At 44.6% G+C, this 22089-nt stretch overlaps 1 protein-coding gene across 1 annotated transcript in view; it reads right to left on the bottom strand.

Moving 5' to 3' along the window:
- LOC107119719 (adhesion G protein-coupled receptor B3-like) overlaps positions 1 to 22089 on the bottom strand; it is a 253366-nt gene that overhangs the window by 66797 nt on the left and 164480 nt on the right. Inside the window, exons 5-7 of the mRNA XM_015422291.1 lie at positions 14736 to 14886; positions 13967 to 14036; positions 8071 to 8137 (exon numbers count right to left, since the gene is read on the bottom strand). Of these exons, the coding sequence (XP_015277777.1) occupies positions 8071 to 8137; positions 13967 to 14036; positions 14736 to 14886 (288 nt within the window). The remainder of the gene's footprint in view (positions 1 to 8070; positions 8138 to 13966; positions 14037 to 14735; positions 14887 to 22089) is intronic.

Below are 22089 nucleotides of genomic sequence, written 5' to 3'. Positions count from 1 at the left end.
AATGTAAGAGTACACAGAAGGCCTGCAGTGACTCTCTGCAGTCTAGGGCTGCCAAATGTGGGCGGGGGTTGGGGAATCCCCCGCTTTGAAGGCCCGATTCCCCCCCCCGACGATCTGGGCCACGCCCCCAACGTGAGCACGTAGCATGCAACTTCCTGTGATGTGCTGCCGGCGCGCGCGCGCAAAGCGCACGCACGCATCCACCGCGAGCTCCCAGAGGCCGGCGAAGCTCCCCCGCTGCGACTGTTGAGTAGACTTGGCAACCCTACTGCAGTCCGATTCTTAGCAACCCTAAACAGGACAGATGTGCGGATGTACAGTCCCATCCTCAGCAAGAATTTTGCAGCAATTTATGCACAGTACATGGCAGGCCACTCCTTGAATAGGAGAAGACCTTGTTAATTTCACCACAACCCTTGATTTGAGTGGCCCAGGAGAAGCAATGATGCAGTTATTGCAAACAAAAAAACTGTCTGGAAGGGCCCAAGGCTTTAGTCATATGAAAGTGCCTCATACTGAATCAGGCCCTTAGTCCATCAAAGTCAGACTGGCAGCGGCTCTCCAGGGTCTCAGGCAGAGGTCTTTCACATCACCTACTGCCAGAATTTGAGCTTGAGATTTTGGGGCTTGAACCTGGTACCTTCTGCATGCAAGCAGGTACTCTACCACTGAGCCACAGACCCTCCCTCCAGTTAGACCAATTTTAACAGTCAGGCTTGGTATGAGCTACAAGTGCAAGAAAGCAGCTACAACAATGCTGATGACATTCAAGTTGACCTGGATAAATTTTCTCATCAGTTAGAAACTAATTCCCAGAACCAAGTTTCATTCTTATCAGAGGTAGCATGAGCTAATTTAATTAGATTCTTATATTGCGTTCTTAAGCTATTTAGTTGTTGGAGGTGACAAACCGTCCTGCTATGTCTGGTTTTCCTCATTTGTCTGTTTATATATATTTTCTTTAGATTTCTACATTCCAAATCATACTATTTATTTCAGGGGGTATAGTATATTTGAATATCTTGCTTAAAGTGGTACAGTCAAAGATTAATATGGGATAATGTACAATTCTGGCAAGATAACACAGTTTTATTTAGATTACTGTAGTGTTTGAGATCTCCTGCCAACCTAGCAGTTTGAAAGCAAGACATTGCAAGTAAATAAATAGGTACCACTTCAGTGGGGAGGTAACAGCATTCCGTTTGCCTCAGCATTTAGTCATACTGGCCACATGACCACGGAAACGTCTTCACAGCGCTGGCTCTTTGGCTTGGAAACAGAGATGAGCACCATCCCCTAGAGTCAGATTCAACTGGCTTTTGAGCAAGGGAAACCTTTACCTTTATTTTTAGTGTTTGAGATACCAAGGATTAGTCTTTTTGTAGTTACTTACAAAGCAATCAGGCAGAGATATTGATTCTTTGGGCCTGAACATGCTTCAGAGCCAATAAATATATAGCAGGTTCTGTTCACTTCAATGGATTAACAAAATCGGGAAGCAGATCTGCATTCAGAGGAGGATCAATATGCACCCAATCTGCATTTTGAGTATGTGCGATGTTTGCAGGGAAAAACGAGTAAGTGTTATGAAAACTGGTAACCAGAAGCTTCTTAAATTACATTTTCTTGCTGCTTCCTCTTGCACTTCCTATGAAGGGAGGGAGAATGAGCTTTCTCGCATTTCACAAAAAATTATTTTCCCTTTGACCACCACACAATGAATTCAATTATTTCTTTATTTGAAATATCTGTAGCCTGCTTTTCACCCAAATGGAGCCCAAAGCAGTATGATAAAGAAACCAATCACATTGAGTCCAGGTAACTCATTTATTCACTCCTGTTTGGCACCTTACAGGTGCTGTGCTGGACAGACCATTTGGCATCGTTTTAAGAAGGCTATCAGTGAAGGCGTGTGTGTGTGTGGGGGAAAAACAGGTTACTTACCTGTAACTGGTGATCTTCGAGTGGTTATCTGTCCATTCACATCCATGGAATTCAATGCGCCTGCGCTGGATCGATCAGTATTGTAGCAAGCTCTAACGGATTTTCGCACCCAGACCTCAGGCATGCGCAGGAACCCCAACCATGCCCAGAGGGGTGGGCGTGGACATCCCGCCAGTTCTTTCAAACCACCGCAAATCAACAGCTATAAAAGAATGTAGAAGCTGACAGCAGCGTGGAAGGAGGGCGGGTGGTGTGAATGCACATATGACCCCTCGAAGATCACCAGTTACAGGTAAGCAACCTGTTTATCTTCAACATGGTCTCTGTGCTTCACACTCATGGGAGATTAGCGAGCAGTGGCCTACCTGGAGGAGGGTGCTGACAGGTCATTACTGCGAAGCCGAAGATAAGATGTGACGTCCGATGTTGGTATGAGAGTTCTTGCGGACATCAAGGGCGTAGTGCCTTATGAACATATTAGGCGTAGCCCAGGTAGCGGCTCTGCAATTGTCCATTAGGGGAACTCCCTGAAGGAAGGCAGTTGAGGCTGAAACAGCTTGAGTTGAATGAGCCCTGATACGGCCAGGCAATGGCTGCTTAGCAATAAGGTAGCAGAGGCGGATGAGACCTACAATCCACCTTGACAAACGCTGAGCCATGATGCTAGTTCCCAGCCTTGCTGGTGCATAGGAAACGAACAGTTGACTGTCATGTCTCGTTGGACGAGTTCTCTTTAGGTAGAACAGAAGTGCACGCTTTGTATCCAACGTGTGTAACAGCCTCTCTTCTGGGGATGTCGGAGTGGGGAAGAAATCCGGGAGGAAGACCTCTACCTGTAGGTGAAATTCTGAAACTACCTTTGGCAAGAACGAGATGTCAGGAACAAGATGGATGCCATCTGGCAAAAATGACAGGTAAGGAGAATCATGTCTGAAAGCTAGTATTTCCCCCACTCACCTCGCCGAAGTGTCAGCCACCAGGAAAGCTGTTTTCCATGACAGCAATTTCAACTTGCAAGTCGCGAGCAGCTCAAAAGGCTTTCTGGTGAGTTGGCAAAGTACCAGGGGAAGGTCTCAGGAGATGACAGGACTTTTGATTGGAGGATAAAGGTGTAATAGCCCCTTCAAAAAACGTTTTGAAAGAGGATGCGAAAAAGTGTGCATCCCTCAACTTGAAAGTGGTAGGCTGAAAGTGCAGCCAAATAAACTTTCAACGAGGAATGTTACAGTCCCGAGTCAGCAAGAGACAGAAGGAAGTCAAAGACCCTCTCGAAACCCACGGAGGCGGCTCGAGGGGCATCCTCATCTAAGGAGGAACAAAACTTTTCCCACTTGTAATGATAAGACTTTTGTGTAGTGGACTTTCTGGAGTTAAACAACACATTCAGTATGCGGGAGGAAAAACTATGTATACCATTCTCCAGGCCGTCAACTTCAATCGTGGGATGTCGTGGTATAGGAGAGGGGACTCGGATAGGAGCAAGAGGTCCTGCACTGGCGGGAATTGGTGGTAGACCCCGCTGACAGATCCAGGATGGTTGAGAACCATGGCTGCCTCGGCCACCACAGGGATATGAGGATACTATCCGCTTTGTTGCTGATGATTTTGCACACCACTCTCGGAAGCAGAGGCAGCAGGGGGAAGAGGAAATCTCTGGACCATGGGTAGAGGAGACCGTCCCCTAAAGACTGCGGGTCCCTGCCTCCTCGGCTGCAGAACAGAGGACACTTTTTGTTCACCCTGGTGGCGAAAACATCTATCTGGGGGAAACCCCACTTGCAGAAGAGTGGGAGAAGGTAAGTTGGATTCATTTCCCACTCGTGCAAATGGAGTCCTGCCTGACTTAGGTGGTCTGCCTGAACATTCATGTGCCCCGGGATGTGTGTGGCGACTAGGAAGATGCTGAGGGCGATACAGAAGTCCCACAACCGAATGGTGAGCTCGCAGAGGTGTTGAGAGACAGTGCCCCCCTGCTTGTTTATGTACTTGAGGACAGTAGTATTGTCCGTGAGAACCGTGACACACTTCCCCCGGATTAGGAGCAGGAAACTGGTGATAGTAAACTGTATCGCAAGTAGTTCCAGAAAACTGATGTGACGGTTTCATTTCTGTGTGTCCCATCTGCCTCTGACACAAAGTCCCATCATGTGAGCACCCAAACCGGAGAGAGAGGCATCTGTTGTCAGGGTGATCTCCGGTGATGGAGGATGGAAGGGTGCTCCCTGGAAAAGGTTGGGATGGGTAGTCCACCAAAGTAGAGAGTCCCATACCTTGACTTGTGGGGATAGGTGGGTCGAGTGTGTGTCTTGCTCTGGATTGAAATTGCGAATAAACCAAAGTTGTAGGTGGCGCATTCTCAACCTGGTAAAAACCAGGACTGATGTAATAGTGGCCATCAGACCGAGGAGCCTCTGTATTTGGAAAGCCGTTACCGAGGGCCGGGTACGCATCACAGTGGCTAGATTTACGATGTCCGTAACCCTGTTTTGTGGTAGGTAGGCTCTGCAACTTGTGGAGTCCAGTAGTGCACCGATGTAGTGTATTTTCTGGACTGGTTGAAGTTGAGACTTCTCCAGATTTACTTGCAGACCCAGGTTTTCCAGGAGGGTTAGCATCTTGTTGATGTTTGAGACTAGGGTGTCCCTGGAAGTCGCAACCAGGAGCCAATTGTTGATGTATGGATAGATGGAAATACCTCTGAGATGAAGGAAGGCTGCAACTACCACCATCGTCTTTGTGAACACTCTCGGTGCACTTGAGAGACCGAATGGCAGAGATGCATATTGGTAGTGATGTTGGCCAATTGCAAAGTGTAGGTATTGGCAGTGGGACGGGTGGATGGTGAGGTGGAAGTACGCGTGCTGGAGGTCGAGAGTGGCCATCCAAATGTTCCTCTGGAGAAGTGGCAGAATCTGCTGCAAGGATACCATGCGGAAGCGGCGGTAGCGCACAAAACAATTGAGCACCCGTAGATCTAAGATTGGTCGAGCTCCTCCATCCCATTTTGGAATGGTGAAATAATGGGAATAGAATTCCCTGCCGTGTTGGTGAAGTGGCACCGGTTCGATGGCTCCCTTGTGCAGAAGGACGGACACTTCTTCCAGAAGAGCTGGAGAAGGGGGTGTGGAGACAAAGACCGGAGTAGTGGGGTTCTGTATAAAATCTATACGGTAACCATGGGTCAAGATGGACAGCACCCATTTGTCCGTGGTGATGAGGTGCCAAGTTTGGAGAAAAGGGGCTAGACGGGTGGGATGTGACTGGAAAACATGGAAGTCAAAACCCTGTTTAGTGGACTTTGCCTGCTTATGGCGGGAGGGTTGTTGTCCCGATACAAATCTGGGTTTCTGAAATGCAGGCTTCTGGCCTCCAGAGGATGTACGTGGCCTCCACTGCTGCTCAGGAGACTGACGATTTGGGGTATGTTTTTGCCAGGGTCTAGACCAAAGACGAGGCCGGTATTGTTGTCTCGTGGAGGAAGAAACACCCAGAGCACGAGAGGCTTTTATACTTTTATCCATATCTTGTAATATGGTGTTTGTGGTACTATTAAAATGACCAAGGCAATCAAAGGAGAGGTCCTCTACATATGTCCTGGTAAAGGTAAAGGTTCCCTTGCTCGAAAGCCAGTCGAATCCGACTCTAGGGTTGCGGTGCTCATCTCCATTTCAAAGCCGAAGAGCCTGCGCTGTCTGCAAATTGGTGTTGTGTACCCAGGAATGTCTTCGGACAGTGATGGCTGAAGCCATTGTCCTTGAGCAGGTGTCTAGGGCATGTTTAGCAGTATTTATTTGTTGTTTTGCCAGCACCATGCCCTCCTTTTGGATGATGTGGGCTAACTGATGCTTATCTTCTGGAAGGGTTGCTAGGAGTTCAGAGAGCCTTTCCCATAAAGTGTATCGATATCTACTCATACATGCTAGGTAGTTCGTGGTCTTCACCCCGAGTGCTCCCGTAGAGTAGAAACATCGGCCGAATGCATCTAGCTTTCTGCTCTCCCTGTCAGAAGGGGCAGAATGGGTTCTCTTCAACTTGGATGGGGAAGTAACTACCATTGAATTTGGTTGAGGATGGGCAAATAAGAATTCAGCTCCTGTTTCCTGGACTCTATACATATAGTTCATGCGGTGTGTGGACACTGGAGCTGATGATGGTTTATCCCATGACGTTTTAGCCACCTGTAATAGGACTGTGGACATGGGTAGTGCTATGGCTGTCGATGTATCTAATTTTACCACATCGAATACAGCATTTGTAACCACTGGTTGAGGTTGTACAACGGAAAGGCCAAGGGAGTGGGCCATTCTTTTAATGAGGTCTCCATAAGAATTTAGATTTTCTGATGGAGATATGGGTTGGTCATTGGCCACTGCCTGTTTAGGAGATGGCTGTTCAGGCGAGCTGTGCAACTCTGAAAGCCCCGTATCCGACTTATGATCTTTACCCGATTTTTCCTTTTTCTTTTTTACGGGAGTGGATGCCGAACACTGTGCCATCGGTGCTGGATGCTTCAATGTCAACTGGATGATGTAGGATGAGGACTTTGACGCCAGACCGGTACTTCTGGATCCATAACGGAAGTGGGGTTTACCGCCAATTCTAATAACGCTACTTGGAGACGCACCGCTCGATTCTTCCTAGTTTGATTAGAAAACTTGGCACAGTGCCGACAGGATTCTGGTCGGTGCGTCTCACCAAGACAAAAAATACAAAGGGTGTGGCCGTCAGGCGGAGCTAGCTTACTGCCGCACCCAGTACAACGCTTGAAAAAGCCCCACCTTTTCTCCATAAAATAAACAAAATGGAGAAGAAAAAGAGGTGTGTGGGGGGGAGGCCGAAGGCCAGACTGAGGTAAGAAAAAACTTCCCCTCAAACTTAAATAATGTTTTTGTTTTTTTAAAAGGAAAAAATGAAGAAGCAAAGGAAAAAGAGAAAAAACAAAGAAGCAAAGGAAAGAAGCAAATGAAGAAGCAAAGGAAAAAGAGAAAAAACAAAGAGAAATCCGAAGAGCCTCTGAGGAAAAATAGCTACCAATCAAGGAAAGGTGTTTCCAGCGCGGCAGAAAGAAAGGAACTGGCGGGATGTCCACGCCCACCCCTTTGGGCATGCGTGGTTGGGGTTCCTGCACATGCCTGAGGGCTGGCCGCGAAAATCTGTTAGAGCTTGCTACAATACCGATTGATCCAGTGCAGGCACACTGAATCCCATGGGTGTGAAGCACAGAGACCACGTCGAAGATCAAAGTGGTTTGCTCTGTTACCAGCCCCATCCCAGGATGAGTGTGCTGAATAAGACCAAGAGATGGCAGGCAGTCTGAAAACTGAGCTTCAAATGCTATTAGCTGAGTAAAAATGTGAGAAACCCCATTTTGCAAACCCTTTAACAAGCAATGCTTATTTTTCTCCTTGTGACTGTGCAGCCAAATGGAGAGATTTTAGTGTGACCTGCTGCTTACATGGGGACAAGCTGCAGCCATTTATATGATTGTCACTGTTCCTGGCCAAGCTAACGTGATCACAGAAAAGACTGCAGCAGAAGGCTGTTTTCACTACATAATAGTGTGGAAAAAATAAGCGCTGCTGCTTTGTGTGAATTGTTCCCTGGTTAACTCCAGCTAAGCCTCCTGTTTTCTTTCCAGTGTGGGCAGGAATGTTCCTGTTTATTTGACTGCACCTAGAAGACATGCACATTTTAATATTGTGATTCATTACGACATTTAAGTCTTAAAGCGTAATAGTCTGGAAATCTTTGGGGATTCTCTCTCTGCTCCACAGTTATTCCACAGTACCTTTGAATAAATATGAACAACATGTAGCAAGAGAGACCTTATGCCTTTGTGTACTTGTGTATATTTCAGAATATTCATGTCTTATCATATAATACTAAGAGTACTGGCATATGCAATGCGAAATAAACCTGTTTTCATAACTTTCAAGATGCAATTTGAGATCAATTACTTACTAGGCACTCCATAAGATAGATAGATAGATAGATAGATAGATAGATAGATAGATAGATAGATAGATAGATAGATAGATAGATAGATAGATAGATAGATAGATAGATGATAGATAGATAGATATTCCCATGCCTACTTAACATACTAGCAGTGATTTTAATATTTACCAGGACAACAGCAGCTGCGGGTCCAACAAATGCATAAAGAAGCCCTCCTTCAAGAGACAGCCAGCAACTGGAAAGAACATTAGAAAAGAACTAATACAAATTAATAAGATGTAGCTTCTATCTATTCAATTACAGACTGCAGAGCATACTGACACCCTCAATGATGGAGATATTTATATTGTTAAGGAACTTTCTCAACAGATTTAAAGAAACCCTAACACTAATCACATATGTAAGTGCCTGCATACCCCAATTATTAGCAATGTCTGAAATGGGCCTGTAATGATTTCTTGTTTTATATGTGTGTGTGTCTCTTTAAAAGTTTGGTTGCATGGCTGAGATATATTAGAGTGGTTGAAAAGACAAGAGTGGTGTGATTGGTGATTGACAGAGAGGGGGAGGGGTTTTGGAAGTGGTTCTGAGTGGATGAATATGAATGTCTGTCAAGAGTGACAGTTACAGGTTTGACAGTTGATAAAGACAGTTGATAAGTTAGTTAGTTCTGAGGTCTGTGAGAGAAGCAGCGAGTTAAGTTCTGTGTATGAGAAAAGTGCGAAGCATTTCGGTGTGAAAGCAGTTAAGCTGTCTGTTGATGTTGTTCAGAGTTATAAGAAAGTCTGAGTGACAGGCTGGAGTGAAACAGTCTACGTCTATGTCCTGGAGTTGAAGTGTTACAAAGTTACCTGAAAAATCCCTGTCAGGAAGGGAGCAGATCTTGTGTGGGACACCAAGCAATTGTTAAAAAGATTCACCTTACTGGTTACATTGTTCTACCCTTTTATTTATGAATTATTTCAATAAATCCTCTTTTATTTAAGTATACCAGTTCGGAAATAAATACTTCCTCAGTACCACATAGTTTTCCATAAGCCTTACACGCGACCTACCTACCCAGTAAGAGCCAAAGTAAAAGTATAAAGGTTTGGAAAGCCTTAAATTTCCTGTTGGCAGCCGGATATATTCTAGTAGACCAAAAATAAAGAACACTTTTAAAGGGAAACCAGACCTCCCCATATAAGGGGTCGTCACAGGGCCATTCTGTTTTGCTTGAAAACTGGGATATGAAGCCTGCCTCACAATGGAAGTTCTCACAGAACAAGCAGTGGCACAAAATGAATGGAATGTTGGGCCCTGGAAATTCCTCAGACTGAGGAGAGAGAAATTACTAGTGGCAGCCCGGAATATAAATCTGAAAATTGCACTGGCTACACATAAGCGGGACTTTCGCTTTCACAAACTGTAACATCCCCTCAGGTTATGAGAAGAGCTAACATCCAAAGGCAATCAGAACATATATAGCTACAATATGTACTGCATATTTTAAGGGAGCTGGAATATTTGTTAAGTGGAAAAACATACTGATCAAGAAACAGCAGTCCATTCATTTATTGGTAGCTTGTATTTTCATGAAGATAGATTCAGGTGGGTAGCCGAGTTGGTCGAAGCAGCAGAACAAAGTTTGAATCCAGGGGCATCTTTAGACCAACAAAATTTTATTCAGGGTATAAGCTTTTGTGTATCTGAAGAAGTGTGCTTGCACATGAAAGCTTATGCCTTGAATAAAATTTTGTTGGCCTTGAAGGTGCCACTGGACTCAAACTTTGTATTTTCATGCTCAATGAAATTTTTAGATGATTGCCCATTATAAAATTTCTCATGGCTATGCTGAGTATTTCGGGAATGTTTAGCATATTTTCATTTAACAGTCTTCAGGTTATCACACCATGACAAAGAAGAAATCCCATACCTGCTAGGAAACTCTTCAGGGAGCTTTTAAAGTACTAAACTAGCTTATTTTAAAAAATTCTTTTTCAACTCAAAATTCTAGGGCTAATTTTTTATGTTCTTCACATTGAAATTATTTCTGACAGATTGACTCAATTTAAATATACTAATTCTTCATTGATAACTTTCTATTCTATTAGAAACACATCATAAAACAGAAGTTAAGCCTTTTAACTACAGTCACTAATAATATGTAAAATGTTAATGACTTTCATGAAAATAGATGTAGAACTTTCCAAAAATAAGGAGCTCTTAATCCTTCTAAATTCTAAGTGACTTTCTAGGTGTTAGCTGTCTTCCATACTGTGGGAATTTCAATCAACTTGTTCAGCATTTGCAAAAAAGCATGGCAGTGTAAGATCACAATTTGTTTATTTATTTTACCTCATTTATATCCCACTTTTCTCCCCAATGGGGACCCAAAGTGGCTTACAACATTCTCCCCTGCTCCATTTCATTCTATCCACGTCTCCACTGAGGTATGGAATGTTTATGGACTTGTTCACCTTGATCATTTGGCTTAGGCCAGAAGATAGAGCAACAGAAATGAAAACCTGTATGAGTGTCCTTTTCTAACAAAAACAACAAGAACAACCCATGCCGAAAGGATGCTACTTCTTGTTCCCTCAACACCATATACTTTCTGGATCCAATTCACATATTACAAAGTCTTTGTGTCTGCCCTGAGGACTTTGGATCACACAGTCACTAGGAGTTTCATACTTCAGAGGTGTGCATGCATCCATTTTAGATGAGGACTGCATTGTGTGTGGATGTGGCTTCAGCCTTCCCCCACGCATCATTTTCCCAATCTGAAACAGCTCCCAAGGGAGCCACTGTTTGTCCAATAGGGAAATCCATGTGTAATGGTAGCTACAAGTTTCCTCAGCGAGGCAAATAGCAGCTTCCAAGGGCTGTTTCAGGTTAACAAAATTGTACATAAGAACATAAGAGAAGCCAATGTTGGATCAGGCCAATGGCGCATCCAGTCCAACACTCTGTCACACAGTGACCAAAAATACCAGGTGCCATCAGGAGGTCCACCAGTGCGGCCAGGACCCTAGAAGCCCTCTCATTGTTGCCCCCCCCCCCCAAGCACCAAGAATACAGTGCATCACTTGCCCCAGACTGAGAGTTCCTATCTATACCTTGTGGCTAATAGCCACTGATGGATCTCTACTCTATATGTTTATCCAGTTCCCTCTTGAAGCCCTCCATGCTTGTAGCCACCACCACCTCCTGTGGCAGTGAATTCCATGTGTTTATCACTCTTTGGGTGAAGAAGTACTTCCTTTATCTGTTCTAACCCGACCGCTCAGCAATTTCATGGAGTTCCCACAAGTTCTTGTATTGTGAGAAAAGGAGAAAAGTACTTCTTTCTGTACCTGCTCTATCCCATGCATAATCTTATAAACCTCGATCATGTCACCCCTCAGCTGTCGATTCTCTAAGCAAAAGAGCCCCAAGCGCTTAAACCTTTCTTCATAGGGAAAGTGTTCCAACCCTTTTATCATTCTAGTTGCCCTTTTCTGCACTTTTTCCAATGCTATAATATTCTTTTTGAGGTGTAGTGACCAAAATTGTACACAGTATTCCAAATGAGGTCACATCATCAATTTATACAGGGGCATTACGATACTTGCTGATTTGTTTTCAGTTCCCTTCCTAATAATCCCCAGCATAGCATTGGTCTTTTTTATTGCAGTTGCACACTGTCTTGACATTTTCATTGAGTTATCTATCTCTCTTGGTCACTCTCTGCCAGTTCGGACCCCATCAATGTGTATTCATAGTTAGGATTTTTGGCCCCAATGTGCATCACTTTGCACTTGGCCACATTGAACCCCATTTGCCACGTTGACACGCACTCGCCCATCCTCGATAGATCCCTTTGGAGTGCCTCCCAATCCTCCCTGGTTTTCACCGCCCTGAACAATTTTGTGTCATCTGCAAATTTAGCCACTTCACTGCTTACTCCCAACTCCAAATCATTAATGAACAAGCTAAAAAGAATCAGAGTACTGATCCCTGTGGTACCCCACTGCTTACCGCCCTCCACTGAGAAAATTGCCCATTGATACTCACTCTCTGTTTCCTATTAACTAGCCAGTTTTTGATCCAGAAGAGGACTTGTCCTTTTATCCCATGACTATTGAGCTTACTTAGGAGCCTTTGATGAGGACCTTTATCAAAAGCTTTCTGGAACTCAAGGTAAACAACATCTGTTTGGTCCCCCTTGTCCACATGTTTGTTCAATCTGACTCAGGTCTTTCAGCACCCCTCCCAAAATCAGTGGTTCTGGAGTGGGCAAGCACTTCTCATCTTCCACAGTGAAGACAGAGGCAAAAAATGCATTTAGCTTCTCAGCCATTTCCCTATCATCCTTCAGTACTCCTTTTACCCCTTGGTCATCCAAGGGCCCCACTGCCTCCCTGGCTGGTTTCTGGCTTCTAATGTATTTGAAGAAAGTTTTGTTAATCTTTATGTTTTTTGCAATATGCTCCTCATATTCCATTTCTGCCTCCCTGATCACAGACTTGCATTTTATTTGCCATAGCCTGTGCTCCCTTTTATCAACCTCACTAAGACTAGCTTTCCACCACTTAAAGGAATCCTTCTTACCTTTTACAGCTTCCAATACTTTGTTTGTTAGTCATGCAGACCTTTTTCTATACCTATTTGTGCCTTTCCTAACCTGAGGTATATATTTTTTCTGAGCTTCTAGGATTGTAGTTTAAAATAGTCTCCAAGCTTCCCCAATGGTTTTGACCCTTTCTACTTTTCCTTTCCGTTTCCTCCTCACATGTCCCCTCATATCAGAGAAGTTACCCCTTTTAAAGTTAAATGTGGTTGTGTAGGTCTTTTTGGGCAACTCCCTATTTATACAAATGTTGAACTCAATAACATTATGGTCACTGTTCCGAAGCAGTGCAATCACTTTTACATCTCTCACCAGGTCTTGGGCGTTACTTAGGACCAAATCAAGGATCGCCTCTCCCCTGGTAGGTTCCGTGACCATCTGCTCCATAGCACAGTCATTGAGAATGTCTAGAAACTCAATCTCTTTTTCCTAACTTGAACACATATTGACCCAATCAGTGTGTGCGTAGTTAAAAATCACCTATTACAACACAATTATTTTGTCTAGCTGCTATCTTTAATTCATTCATAATTTTATAATCCTCCTCCTATTTTTTGATCTGGTGGACGATAACAAACTCCCAGTGTTAAGTTTTCTTTTGGGTCCACTATTTCAACCCATAGCATTTCCAGAAGCAAGTCCATTTTTTTTTTACCCTCTCAGTCTTACTGGGCTATATACCCTCTCTGACATACAGAGCCACCCCCCTCCACCACCCCCTATCCTTCCGATATAATTTATAAGCAGGAATCACTGTATCCCACTGATTTTCCTCATCCCACCAAGTTTCTGGAATACCCACAATGTCTATTCCCCCCCCCCCAAACACCAAGCATTCCAACTCCCCAATTTTACCACGGACACTTCTAGCATTTGTATATAAACATCTATAATTTCCCATGCATATCAGGCCCACAACCTTCCTCCTGCTGCCTCGAGACCTTGCCAGCCAGTCCATAGCATTAGTCACAGTCTCAGTGGAGAATTCTAATTCATTTCCCTGTAGAAAAGTAACAGCTACCCCTTCATCTCTTTGAGATGAGCCACCCCGAACCAGAGACTTTTCATCTCCTGTCAGCTTTCCCCAATGGTGAAGGGGAAGGGAAACTGAAACCCCTTCTTCATGTGAGCTGAAGTCTTGACCCAAATTGGTCCTGTGTGGACCTGGGAAGGGCACTCCCAGTGCATGTGTGATCCAAAGTCCTAATGATAGCTCTGGGAACTTTGTAGTGTGAGAACCAGCCCATACATTCAGTCCTATCTATCTCTATTAGCTGTGTCCTAGCAGCTGGAAACTGAGATGGATTTTTGTCTCTATTCACACTGAATTCCTTTCTTGGATCTCAAGGAGTCTACAATACACTGAAATAGCCTCCATGTACTCAGAGAAGCCAGAACGGTACCATTACTCAAATGCAGGCATGGTGTGATTAGCAGAGATGGAATGTTCATTATTACAGAGTGACTTACTAATTACTAGTTCCATATCCTTTTGTCTTGGTAAACCCTATCGATATTGCCACCACCAATGCTGGTAAACCTGTAAGAAAAACCCCGGCAATTATTTCCCTGATGAAATTAGGCTGTTTCCTACAAAAGCTCATGCCACAATACATTTGTTACATTTCTGAGGTACCACAAAGCACTTTGTGTTTTTCTTTCCTGTAATAGCTACTCTTCTAGAATTTTACACAGTAATTGTTATTTATGTGGCCCACAATGCATACTGTTTCTGCTGCTGGGACATGAAAAGCTGCTGCTTACTACCTCAACTAATAAAGATCAATTTCATATGGAAAGAATCTTTTTACTATCACAACTCAAATAGCTTCTAGCCCACCATGCATCATTTTCATGTTGCTAAGTGATCAGTAAATTTGACATGGTATACAATGATGATTTGATGGATTTTATTCAGTTTTTTTTTTTAAAAGATTGCTTTTGTTTTGTATTACTGCGCTTTATCAAAAGTCTGCTAAAGGGTATAAGTTACAGAGTGATAAAAGTCTCACAATCAATTGAACATTTATCTTCAGCCGTATCTTGAAGCAAGTCAATAGAATTAAATTATATTCTTGCTTGCAATTCTATAGAAAATCTCCTAGTAGCAATATTCGTTTAGAACTTGTGCTATCTACTACCTGTCAGGATTACTGAAACAAACACCAATATTCTAAATGTTACCTGTGCATGAAACACAAAGCTAAAAGAAAATCTTAACTGAGTCATAGGCACTCACCCCATCCAAGGCATAAGAAGCGTTTTCTTATGAGTCGTGTCCTAATTTTTCCAGTTACAGCCATGTATGACTGCCACGCTTCAGTCAAAACCCAACAAAATGAAGCTAAGAAGAAGAAATGTAAAAATGCAGTGGTCGTGGTACAGATGCGCTGCAGAAAAGAAAGAACGTCTCTGTTGAATACGTAGGCACAATCAAATCAATAAAGGATAGTTAAGTAACAGTAGAACACAAGAACAAACCCTTATACTATTCCTGCAAAGGGGAAAAGTTTTTACTGAATATGTTACTGAATAGGAGTCCTGTCAAGAGTGGAACCATCTCCCAGTCTGTGTGGGAACCTCTTAACCTGAAGACTGCCCACACTGGTGGGGAACCAGTGAGTATGTTCCCACCTCTGGATACACTGAAAATGTCAGAGGCCTGCTAACAAAAGGAACAAAATAATCTTCATTTATCATCCTGGAAGATGCAATTAGTGGGTTCCTGTCTAGATCTTTGTCTATGAGCTGACTCAAATGTACAGCAAAATAATCATATCACATCATCAAGCAGACAAAACGTCATAAATGTTGAATGCTTTCTTATATCATTAACTCCTGCAGGTCACAAAGGTTCTTCCAGCCCATCTTTATTCCAACACCCCACCAGGAAATTCTGGTGTGAAGGAAGCATTTGAAGGGAAGGACCTTCCCTTGCATATTTTAGGTGGGTGGAGGACTGTTTAGATCAGCATCTGGGAGACTGCAGTCAACAGGGATAATGTGCTAGACCCACTCTCTTCCTTCCCTACCAGCCCTTTGACTCCAGATCACTTAGAAGTATTTCAGTGATGAGAGAACGGGTGGTGGACTGCTTCTGGTTCTCAGCCTTCCAAGTGTTTTGAATGGGAAGGAGAACAACTCCATGTTTCTTGTTGCCGTCATTTTGACTGCAACACTCTGCAATGCACACAGCACAATAGCTGCAGCACGTTCCAATTTCAGGGCAGAATACATGCATGAATGCAAACAGTCATTGCCATTGTGTGCTTTTTCCCCCTTGTGCAGGCTAACCAAAAGTGCAAATTTAAGCTCTATGGAAAAGACCTTTTATTTTCTAAAACTGTATGCCTTGCTTCTGTAATGTACCAAGTGGCTGTCAAAGACAGTAAAAACACATTTTTGTTTTACAACATAAAAGCAATAAAATCAGAAACAGCTGCAATAAAATAACAAGTACAGCCCAAATCCCGAAGATATAATCTTTACACCCTCAGTAACAAAAGTAACAGGACTAGCAAAAAATCTTAAGCAACTGTACACCCAACAACAGCAGACTTTATGCCTGTAGCGTTTAAAAAACAATAGAGCTCAACAACAACAACAACATTAATTTCAAAATTGTTTCTATAACCAGGTGACCTTGCACAGTCTCTGGAACCTTGCTAGAGAAGGCACCCTGCTCTCTCCCACTGGAAGGCCATTCTGAAATAGTAGTACTAGTTCTTTGCCATGATGAAAGTCACTGATCTGGATACCAAATGCATCTTCTGAACGAAAGCCACTTCCAACAGGAGGTGCTAATGCCAGTTTATGAGGGGATCTACATGAGGACAACTGGTCCTTGAACTATGGGCTTCTCGGGTTATGAAGGACTTAACACTGAGCCTGGCACCCTGAATTGCACCTGGGAAACAGAAGCCAGTGCAACTGTTGTAAAACTGGTTTGTGTTGCTCTACTCTAGCCAAAAGGCAGGCTGCTGCAGTTTGCACAAGCTGAAGTTTCTGAGGGATCTTCAAGGGCAGCCCGACATAAACTGTATTATAGCAGTTCAGTTCAGAGGTTATGGAAACCTGGATCAATGTGGCTAATTCAGCAAAGGCTGAATCAAATGTAAATGGTAGAAAATACTTCAGGCAATAACACCAACCTGTTTTCTTCAAAATTAAGGCTGAGTCCAGAAGCTCACCCAGGTTCTTCATCTGATTCTTCATTTGATTGGACAGGGTCAACTTTACCTCACCCATCCTAGGCAGACCAGTCCGCTCAAAGGCCTTCCGAACTAGCACCTCCACCTTGGAATGATATTCAAACTAGCCTCCAAGTCAGAATGGACTTGAGAGATTTCATCTCACAGAAGTGGCATAGCAGATCATGATATTCCTCAGCTCTTGGGGCAACTCTTAGATGTTAGTACTCCCTTGCAGTTTTGAAAACCTCCACTGGACAAGATTCAGGTGACAGAGGAAAAAGGTCTTCTTCATTGCCATTCAAACCACTTCATAGGATCTTTCCACAATTCACTTTGCATCTTCTACAAACCTCACTCTAGTCATCTCCTGATCCACTTCAAATCTGGAAGCTTCTTGGTATACCAGGAAGAAAATGTTTTATAACATGAGGAGAGAGAGCACCAGGGACTGACCAAGTCTACAACCTCAGGGAGTGCAGCATTCCTAGCTCCTACCACATATTTGAAAGAGTCACTAGTGAGACTCCTAAAATTCCCCAGCACATTCTTTAAATCCATACAGCTTTGGGGATAGACAATCATAGTGGATCCACCATCCTGGCCAGGTGCAGGGAGAGCTAACAAAATCAGCTGTCAGCGTGACAATGATTTCACCAGAAACCTGTTCAATGGGGAACCATAGATCCAACATATACCTTCCCCCATCTGTCAGACCCAAAATTATGTGGGTCAGTCCCATCGTCCTACACAATGCCCAAAAAGGCAGATTTGGTACGGATGTTGAAAACCTCCAGAACTCTGGAGGTCTATGGATCTTCTCAAAACCACCTTCACAAACTCAGACAGGGAACTCCCTGGGCAGCTGGGTGGCCACTGCACAAGTTAAAATATCTAATCTATCCATGTACATGGTACATACAGTTGAAGTCACCAACTGCTTATATCAGTATCTGTGGAAGGAAAAAAAATCTTGGAGAATTATACACCCTCACCCTCCCCTTTTCTCTGACTAAATTTGATGACGGACTGTAAAATGCAGCTGGGTAAAACTGGGTTTCTGGATTGGTTTGCTGCTATTATCTAGCTCCCTGCTTTTCACAGATTTCTAAACCAATTACAAGAAATTTGAAGGACGTTCTCGCTCACTCTCTGAATGCATACGTACATATATCTCAACACTCACATGTGTAGTTTAAACAACACAAAAATCTCTGTGGTTATTTCGGTTATTGTTCCTATGCATGTCAAGTGTCTGCTATTTAAGAGGTTCTTTCAACCCATCCACTGAAGCCTCTCTTTTGTCACTGCACCGCTTAATTAAACTTGACTGTGGCTCACATAAACCAGCTTGACTTTCCTGCAGAAGTAAATTACGATCCATCATTTCCCCCATTTTGCATTCAGTATGGAGCCCTAAATACTGATGAGTCCATAATATAATAGGGAATGGCACAGTAGCACTCTAGCATCAAAATAATACTGGTAATTTAGAAAGCATTCGACACAGTTTACATTTCTTGAAGCAAACAACTGTCTGCAAGATAAAAATGCTTGTTTAAAGTTACTATGGGAGCAACCCTCAGCAGGCTTACTCAGAAGCAAGTCCATGTTATTCAGTGGGACTGGGATTCGCAGGGAAGTGTCTGTAGTGTAACAGTCTTTTCCCCCTCCCCTCTCCCACCCCCAATCTCAGTGTGCAGATACCAAGTAGGGAAGGATCAAGATTTAATGTTTATGTATGCAGAGACAGCAGTGCGTTTACAGTAATAGACAGGCTCATTTCTCAAACAGTTCATTTTGTCAGATCCCAAATTAGTGTCTTATTTAATCATCAAATGGCTCTTGACTCCCTGATCCTAAGTGTAGAAATAGATGTACCTGCCTGTGACACTGGGGTAACATCACGGCACAACAATTTTATACCCCACCCAAGCATTTATTTGTATTTGGAGCCTGCTGCACTCCTCAGATCACTGCCTTTGGATAGGACCTTATGACTTGGATTCAAAGCACTCCTTGCTAGGGTTACCAAGCTCCAGGTGGTGGCTGGAGATCTCCCACTATTACAACTGTTCTCCAGGCGACATAGATCGGTTCACCTGGAGAAAATGGTCGCTTTAGACATTGGACTGTATGGCATTAGGCTCCAAACTCCGCCCTCCTGAGGCTCCACCTTCAAAATCTCCAGGTATTTTCCAACCTGTAGCTGGCAACCCTACTCCTTGCAGAAACTGAAGACACTTCCATTGACAATCAAGTGGAGGGTTTTTTTTGTTAATATGAACTGATTTTCCCAGCCGTAGCCCCTCTCCTCAACAAGCCACACTGTCCTCCCAGAGATTCTTCTGACTCCAGGAACAAACTATTCAGGGTGTGTGCATGTGGGGTAGAACCAGTTCAGAAGCTACAGTGGGAAGAAGGTGAGTGGGTGAGAAAACACCACTGTGTGAGCAGAACTTAGACTTTTTATGGATTTAAACCATTAGTTTTAGGGCTGGGAACCATAGATAATTAATTGAAAATTAGAGGATTGGGGTATTTTGAGAATTAGGCACCATGGCAGTGTTGAGTGTTTGGCATCACAATTTATACAAAACAGCCTGTTTTAATCCCCCTGAAATCTGTGACCAAATTCTTATTGACTTTGGTGATTAAATGTTTAGGCTCTAAATGTATAACTGCAAATTCCTGGCAACGGTGAGAACTAGGCAGGGAATAAACAGTTAACTAATCTTACAAATAGGATTATTTTCACTCTCAGGAATAAACATACAAGAATGAAAGAAAAGAGTGGGGTTTCCAGCTCCGGGCTGGAAAATTACTGGAGATTTGCAGGTGGTGCCTGTGGCAGGCTTTGGGCAGGGGTGGGACCTCAGCATGGTATTCTGAGGTATCCTTCCTTATATATAAAAGCCATTTGGGGTGGCAACATTCTATGTGCACCAAAATCAGTTGGCCGCATGAACTGCCAGTCAGAAGGAGCTGGCTGGGTTGGCTGCCTGCCTTGCGGAGTCTCGCCCACATTAGCTGCAGCCAGTGCCTCAGCCTCACTCTGCTCTGGTCCTCGGATGGGACCATATGCACGGTAAGTACAGGGACAGGACTCCCCTGAGGGTGCTGTGGCTACGGCTTCTCCCCACACACCCAGACAGGGAGGGAAAGGCCCCCCCTGGCCCGCTGTTCCCTGCTCGCCCGCCGAGGTAGACGGGCGGGGAAAGGCCTCTGGAGGTCCCCTGGCACACCTTTCCCCGCTCGCCCACCAAGGCAGACGGGCAGGGAAAGGCCTCCGGAGGCCCCCTGCAGCATTTCCCCCCACTCACCCGCTAAGGTGGATTGGCATGGAAAGGCTTCCAGCCCCCCCCACCTTTCCGTACTTGCCTGCCAAGCTGGGCGACATGGGGACGGGCTGAAGAGCCCCCCCGTCCCTGGCCCTCCCTCCCTCTCTCTTCCAAGCATCTCTTTGCCTTCTCTCCCTCCCTCTCTTCCTCTTTCTCTTCCTTCCTTTGCCTTCTATCCCTCCCTCCCTTTCTCTTCCTTCCTTCCTCCCCATCTCTTTGCATTCTTTCCCTCCCTCCCTCTTTCTCCCTCCCTCCCTCCCTATCTATCTCTTTGCATTCTTTTCCCCCTCACTCACTCTTCCTCCCTCCCTTCCTCCCAATCACTTTGCATTCTTTCCCTCCCTCCCTCTTTCTCCCTTCCTCCCTCCCCATCTCTTTGATGTCTTTCCCTCCCTCTTTTTTCCCTCCCTCCTTCTTTCTCTTCCTTCCTTCCTTCCTCTCCATCTCTTTGCTTAAAGGACAAATTCTAGGTGTTGCCGGTTTTTTAAAAAAACCTGTACAGCTCTTCACAGCATGGGGCACTTGCCTCTATTGGGCCATTTTCCCCAAAGTATTCCCATGTGCCAACAGTGTTTCTCAGAGGACTGAGTTCTTTCTTTGCCCTCTTAAATCTGTCTGCACTTCAGGTTGGACAAGACCAATTTTGGTGCCTGGCCCATTGCTTTGGAAGGATCTACCCAGACAGGTATGGTGAGGCCCAGATCCAGGAGCTCCACGAGCACCGGCACTGGCTCAGCAACTGGGGTCAGCACCCCCTGGCTCCCAGTGGAAATGTGTGGTGCAGAGACAGGCCTGTAAGCTACTATCTAGAGTTCGTTGTATTGCTTCTACAACGAGCTTTGCTACTACTAATATATAAATGTGTTTTCGCATGGCAACATTCTATGCTTGCCAAAATCAGTTGGCTGCCTGAACTGCTCATCAGAACGTGTGCCTGAGTCCCGCCCACAGAGCCAGCTCCTGCCAAAACTCCAATCCGAACAGGAGCAGCCATGGCCGTTTGCCTGCCGACCATTCTTCAGCCCTTGGGAGAGCCTTGCAGATGGCTGTGGTTCTTTTTAAAAAATGTTTCCCCATCAGGTTTAATTGAGCTTAGTTCCAGAGAGGGGCCTGCAGGGGTATCACTCACTGGGTTGAATGGGGCTTCCTCATCTGCTGGCCTACAGTTCCCAGCTGCCCCAAGCCCAAAAAGTGCGGGAAAACAGGGACTGTCCCAAGGCAGACTTCATCCCTGGGAGCAGCAGAAATTCAGCCACTCCACAGTCGGTTGGACTGGGGACTGAATGGAAGTTTCCCTGCTCTCTTGGGCAAGAGAGAGAGGCTGAAGTACAGGTGAGCCCGCAACCTCCAGAAGTAGAGAGTATTCTGTGTCAGGAAAGAGGATTGTGTTAAACCCCTATTGATTTATGCCCTGTTTGGTTCATGGTGTCTGCTGTGTAAATAGTTAAATAAATTCTTTGATTTGGGCTAATAATCTGTATTGTGCTCTGACTACATAGTCTTCCCTGCTCTGCACAATACCAAAGGGAGGGGGTAGCCCAGGGAAGCAAGGAAAAGCCAGACCCTTGGGTTGCCAACTTTCCAGGGATCCCCCAAAGAATGGGGATTCCATCTCCAAATAGGGAAATTTGGCCAGAGGGGTATCACTGTCCCTCTAAAAAGGCAGTGATGATTCTGTGAGTGGTGGCAGTGAATTAAAGGAGTGAGATACGCCCACGGGACAAGGGTGAGAGGCAAACAGCTGAGTCATAAACTGGAGTCCATTTTGCCATGGTAGGCAACCAAGCTTGGATCAGACAAAGCAAAGAAACCCTTTGCAGGCCTTTGTGAGGAACTCATTGGGGCCAGTCCTGACTAGGGTTGCCAGCTCCAGGTAGGGAGATTCCTGGAGATTTTCTGGTAGAGTCTATGGAAGCCAGGGTTTGGGGAGGGGAGAGGCCTCAGCTGAACAGAATGCCATAAAGCCCACTTTCCAAAGCACTTATTTTCTTCGAGGGGGGGGGAGAGATCTGTTGTCTGGAGTTCAGTTGTGATACATGGTGATCTTCAGGCTCCACCTGGA

This window comes from Gekko japonicus, unplaced genomic scaffold, assembly GCF_001447785.1.
Source record: "Gekko japonicus isolate JY-2015 unplaced genomic scaffold, Gekko_japonicus_V1.1 scaffold627, whole genome shotgun sequence".
NCBI lineage: Eukaryota > Metazoa > Chordata > Lepidosauria > Squamata > Gekkonidae > Gekko > Gekko japonicus.
This window is presented reverse-complemented; position numbering and strand designations above follow the sequence as displayed.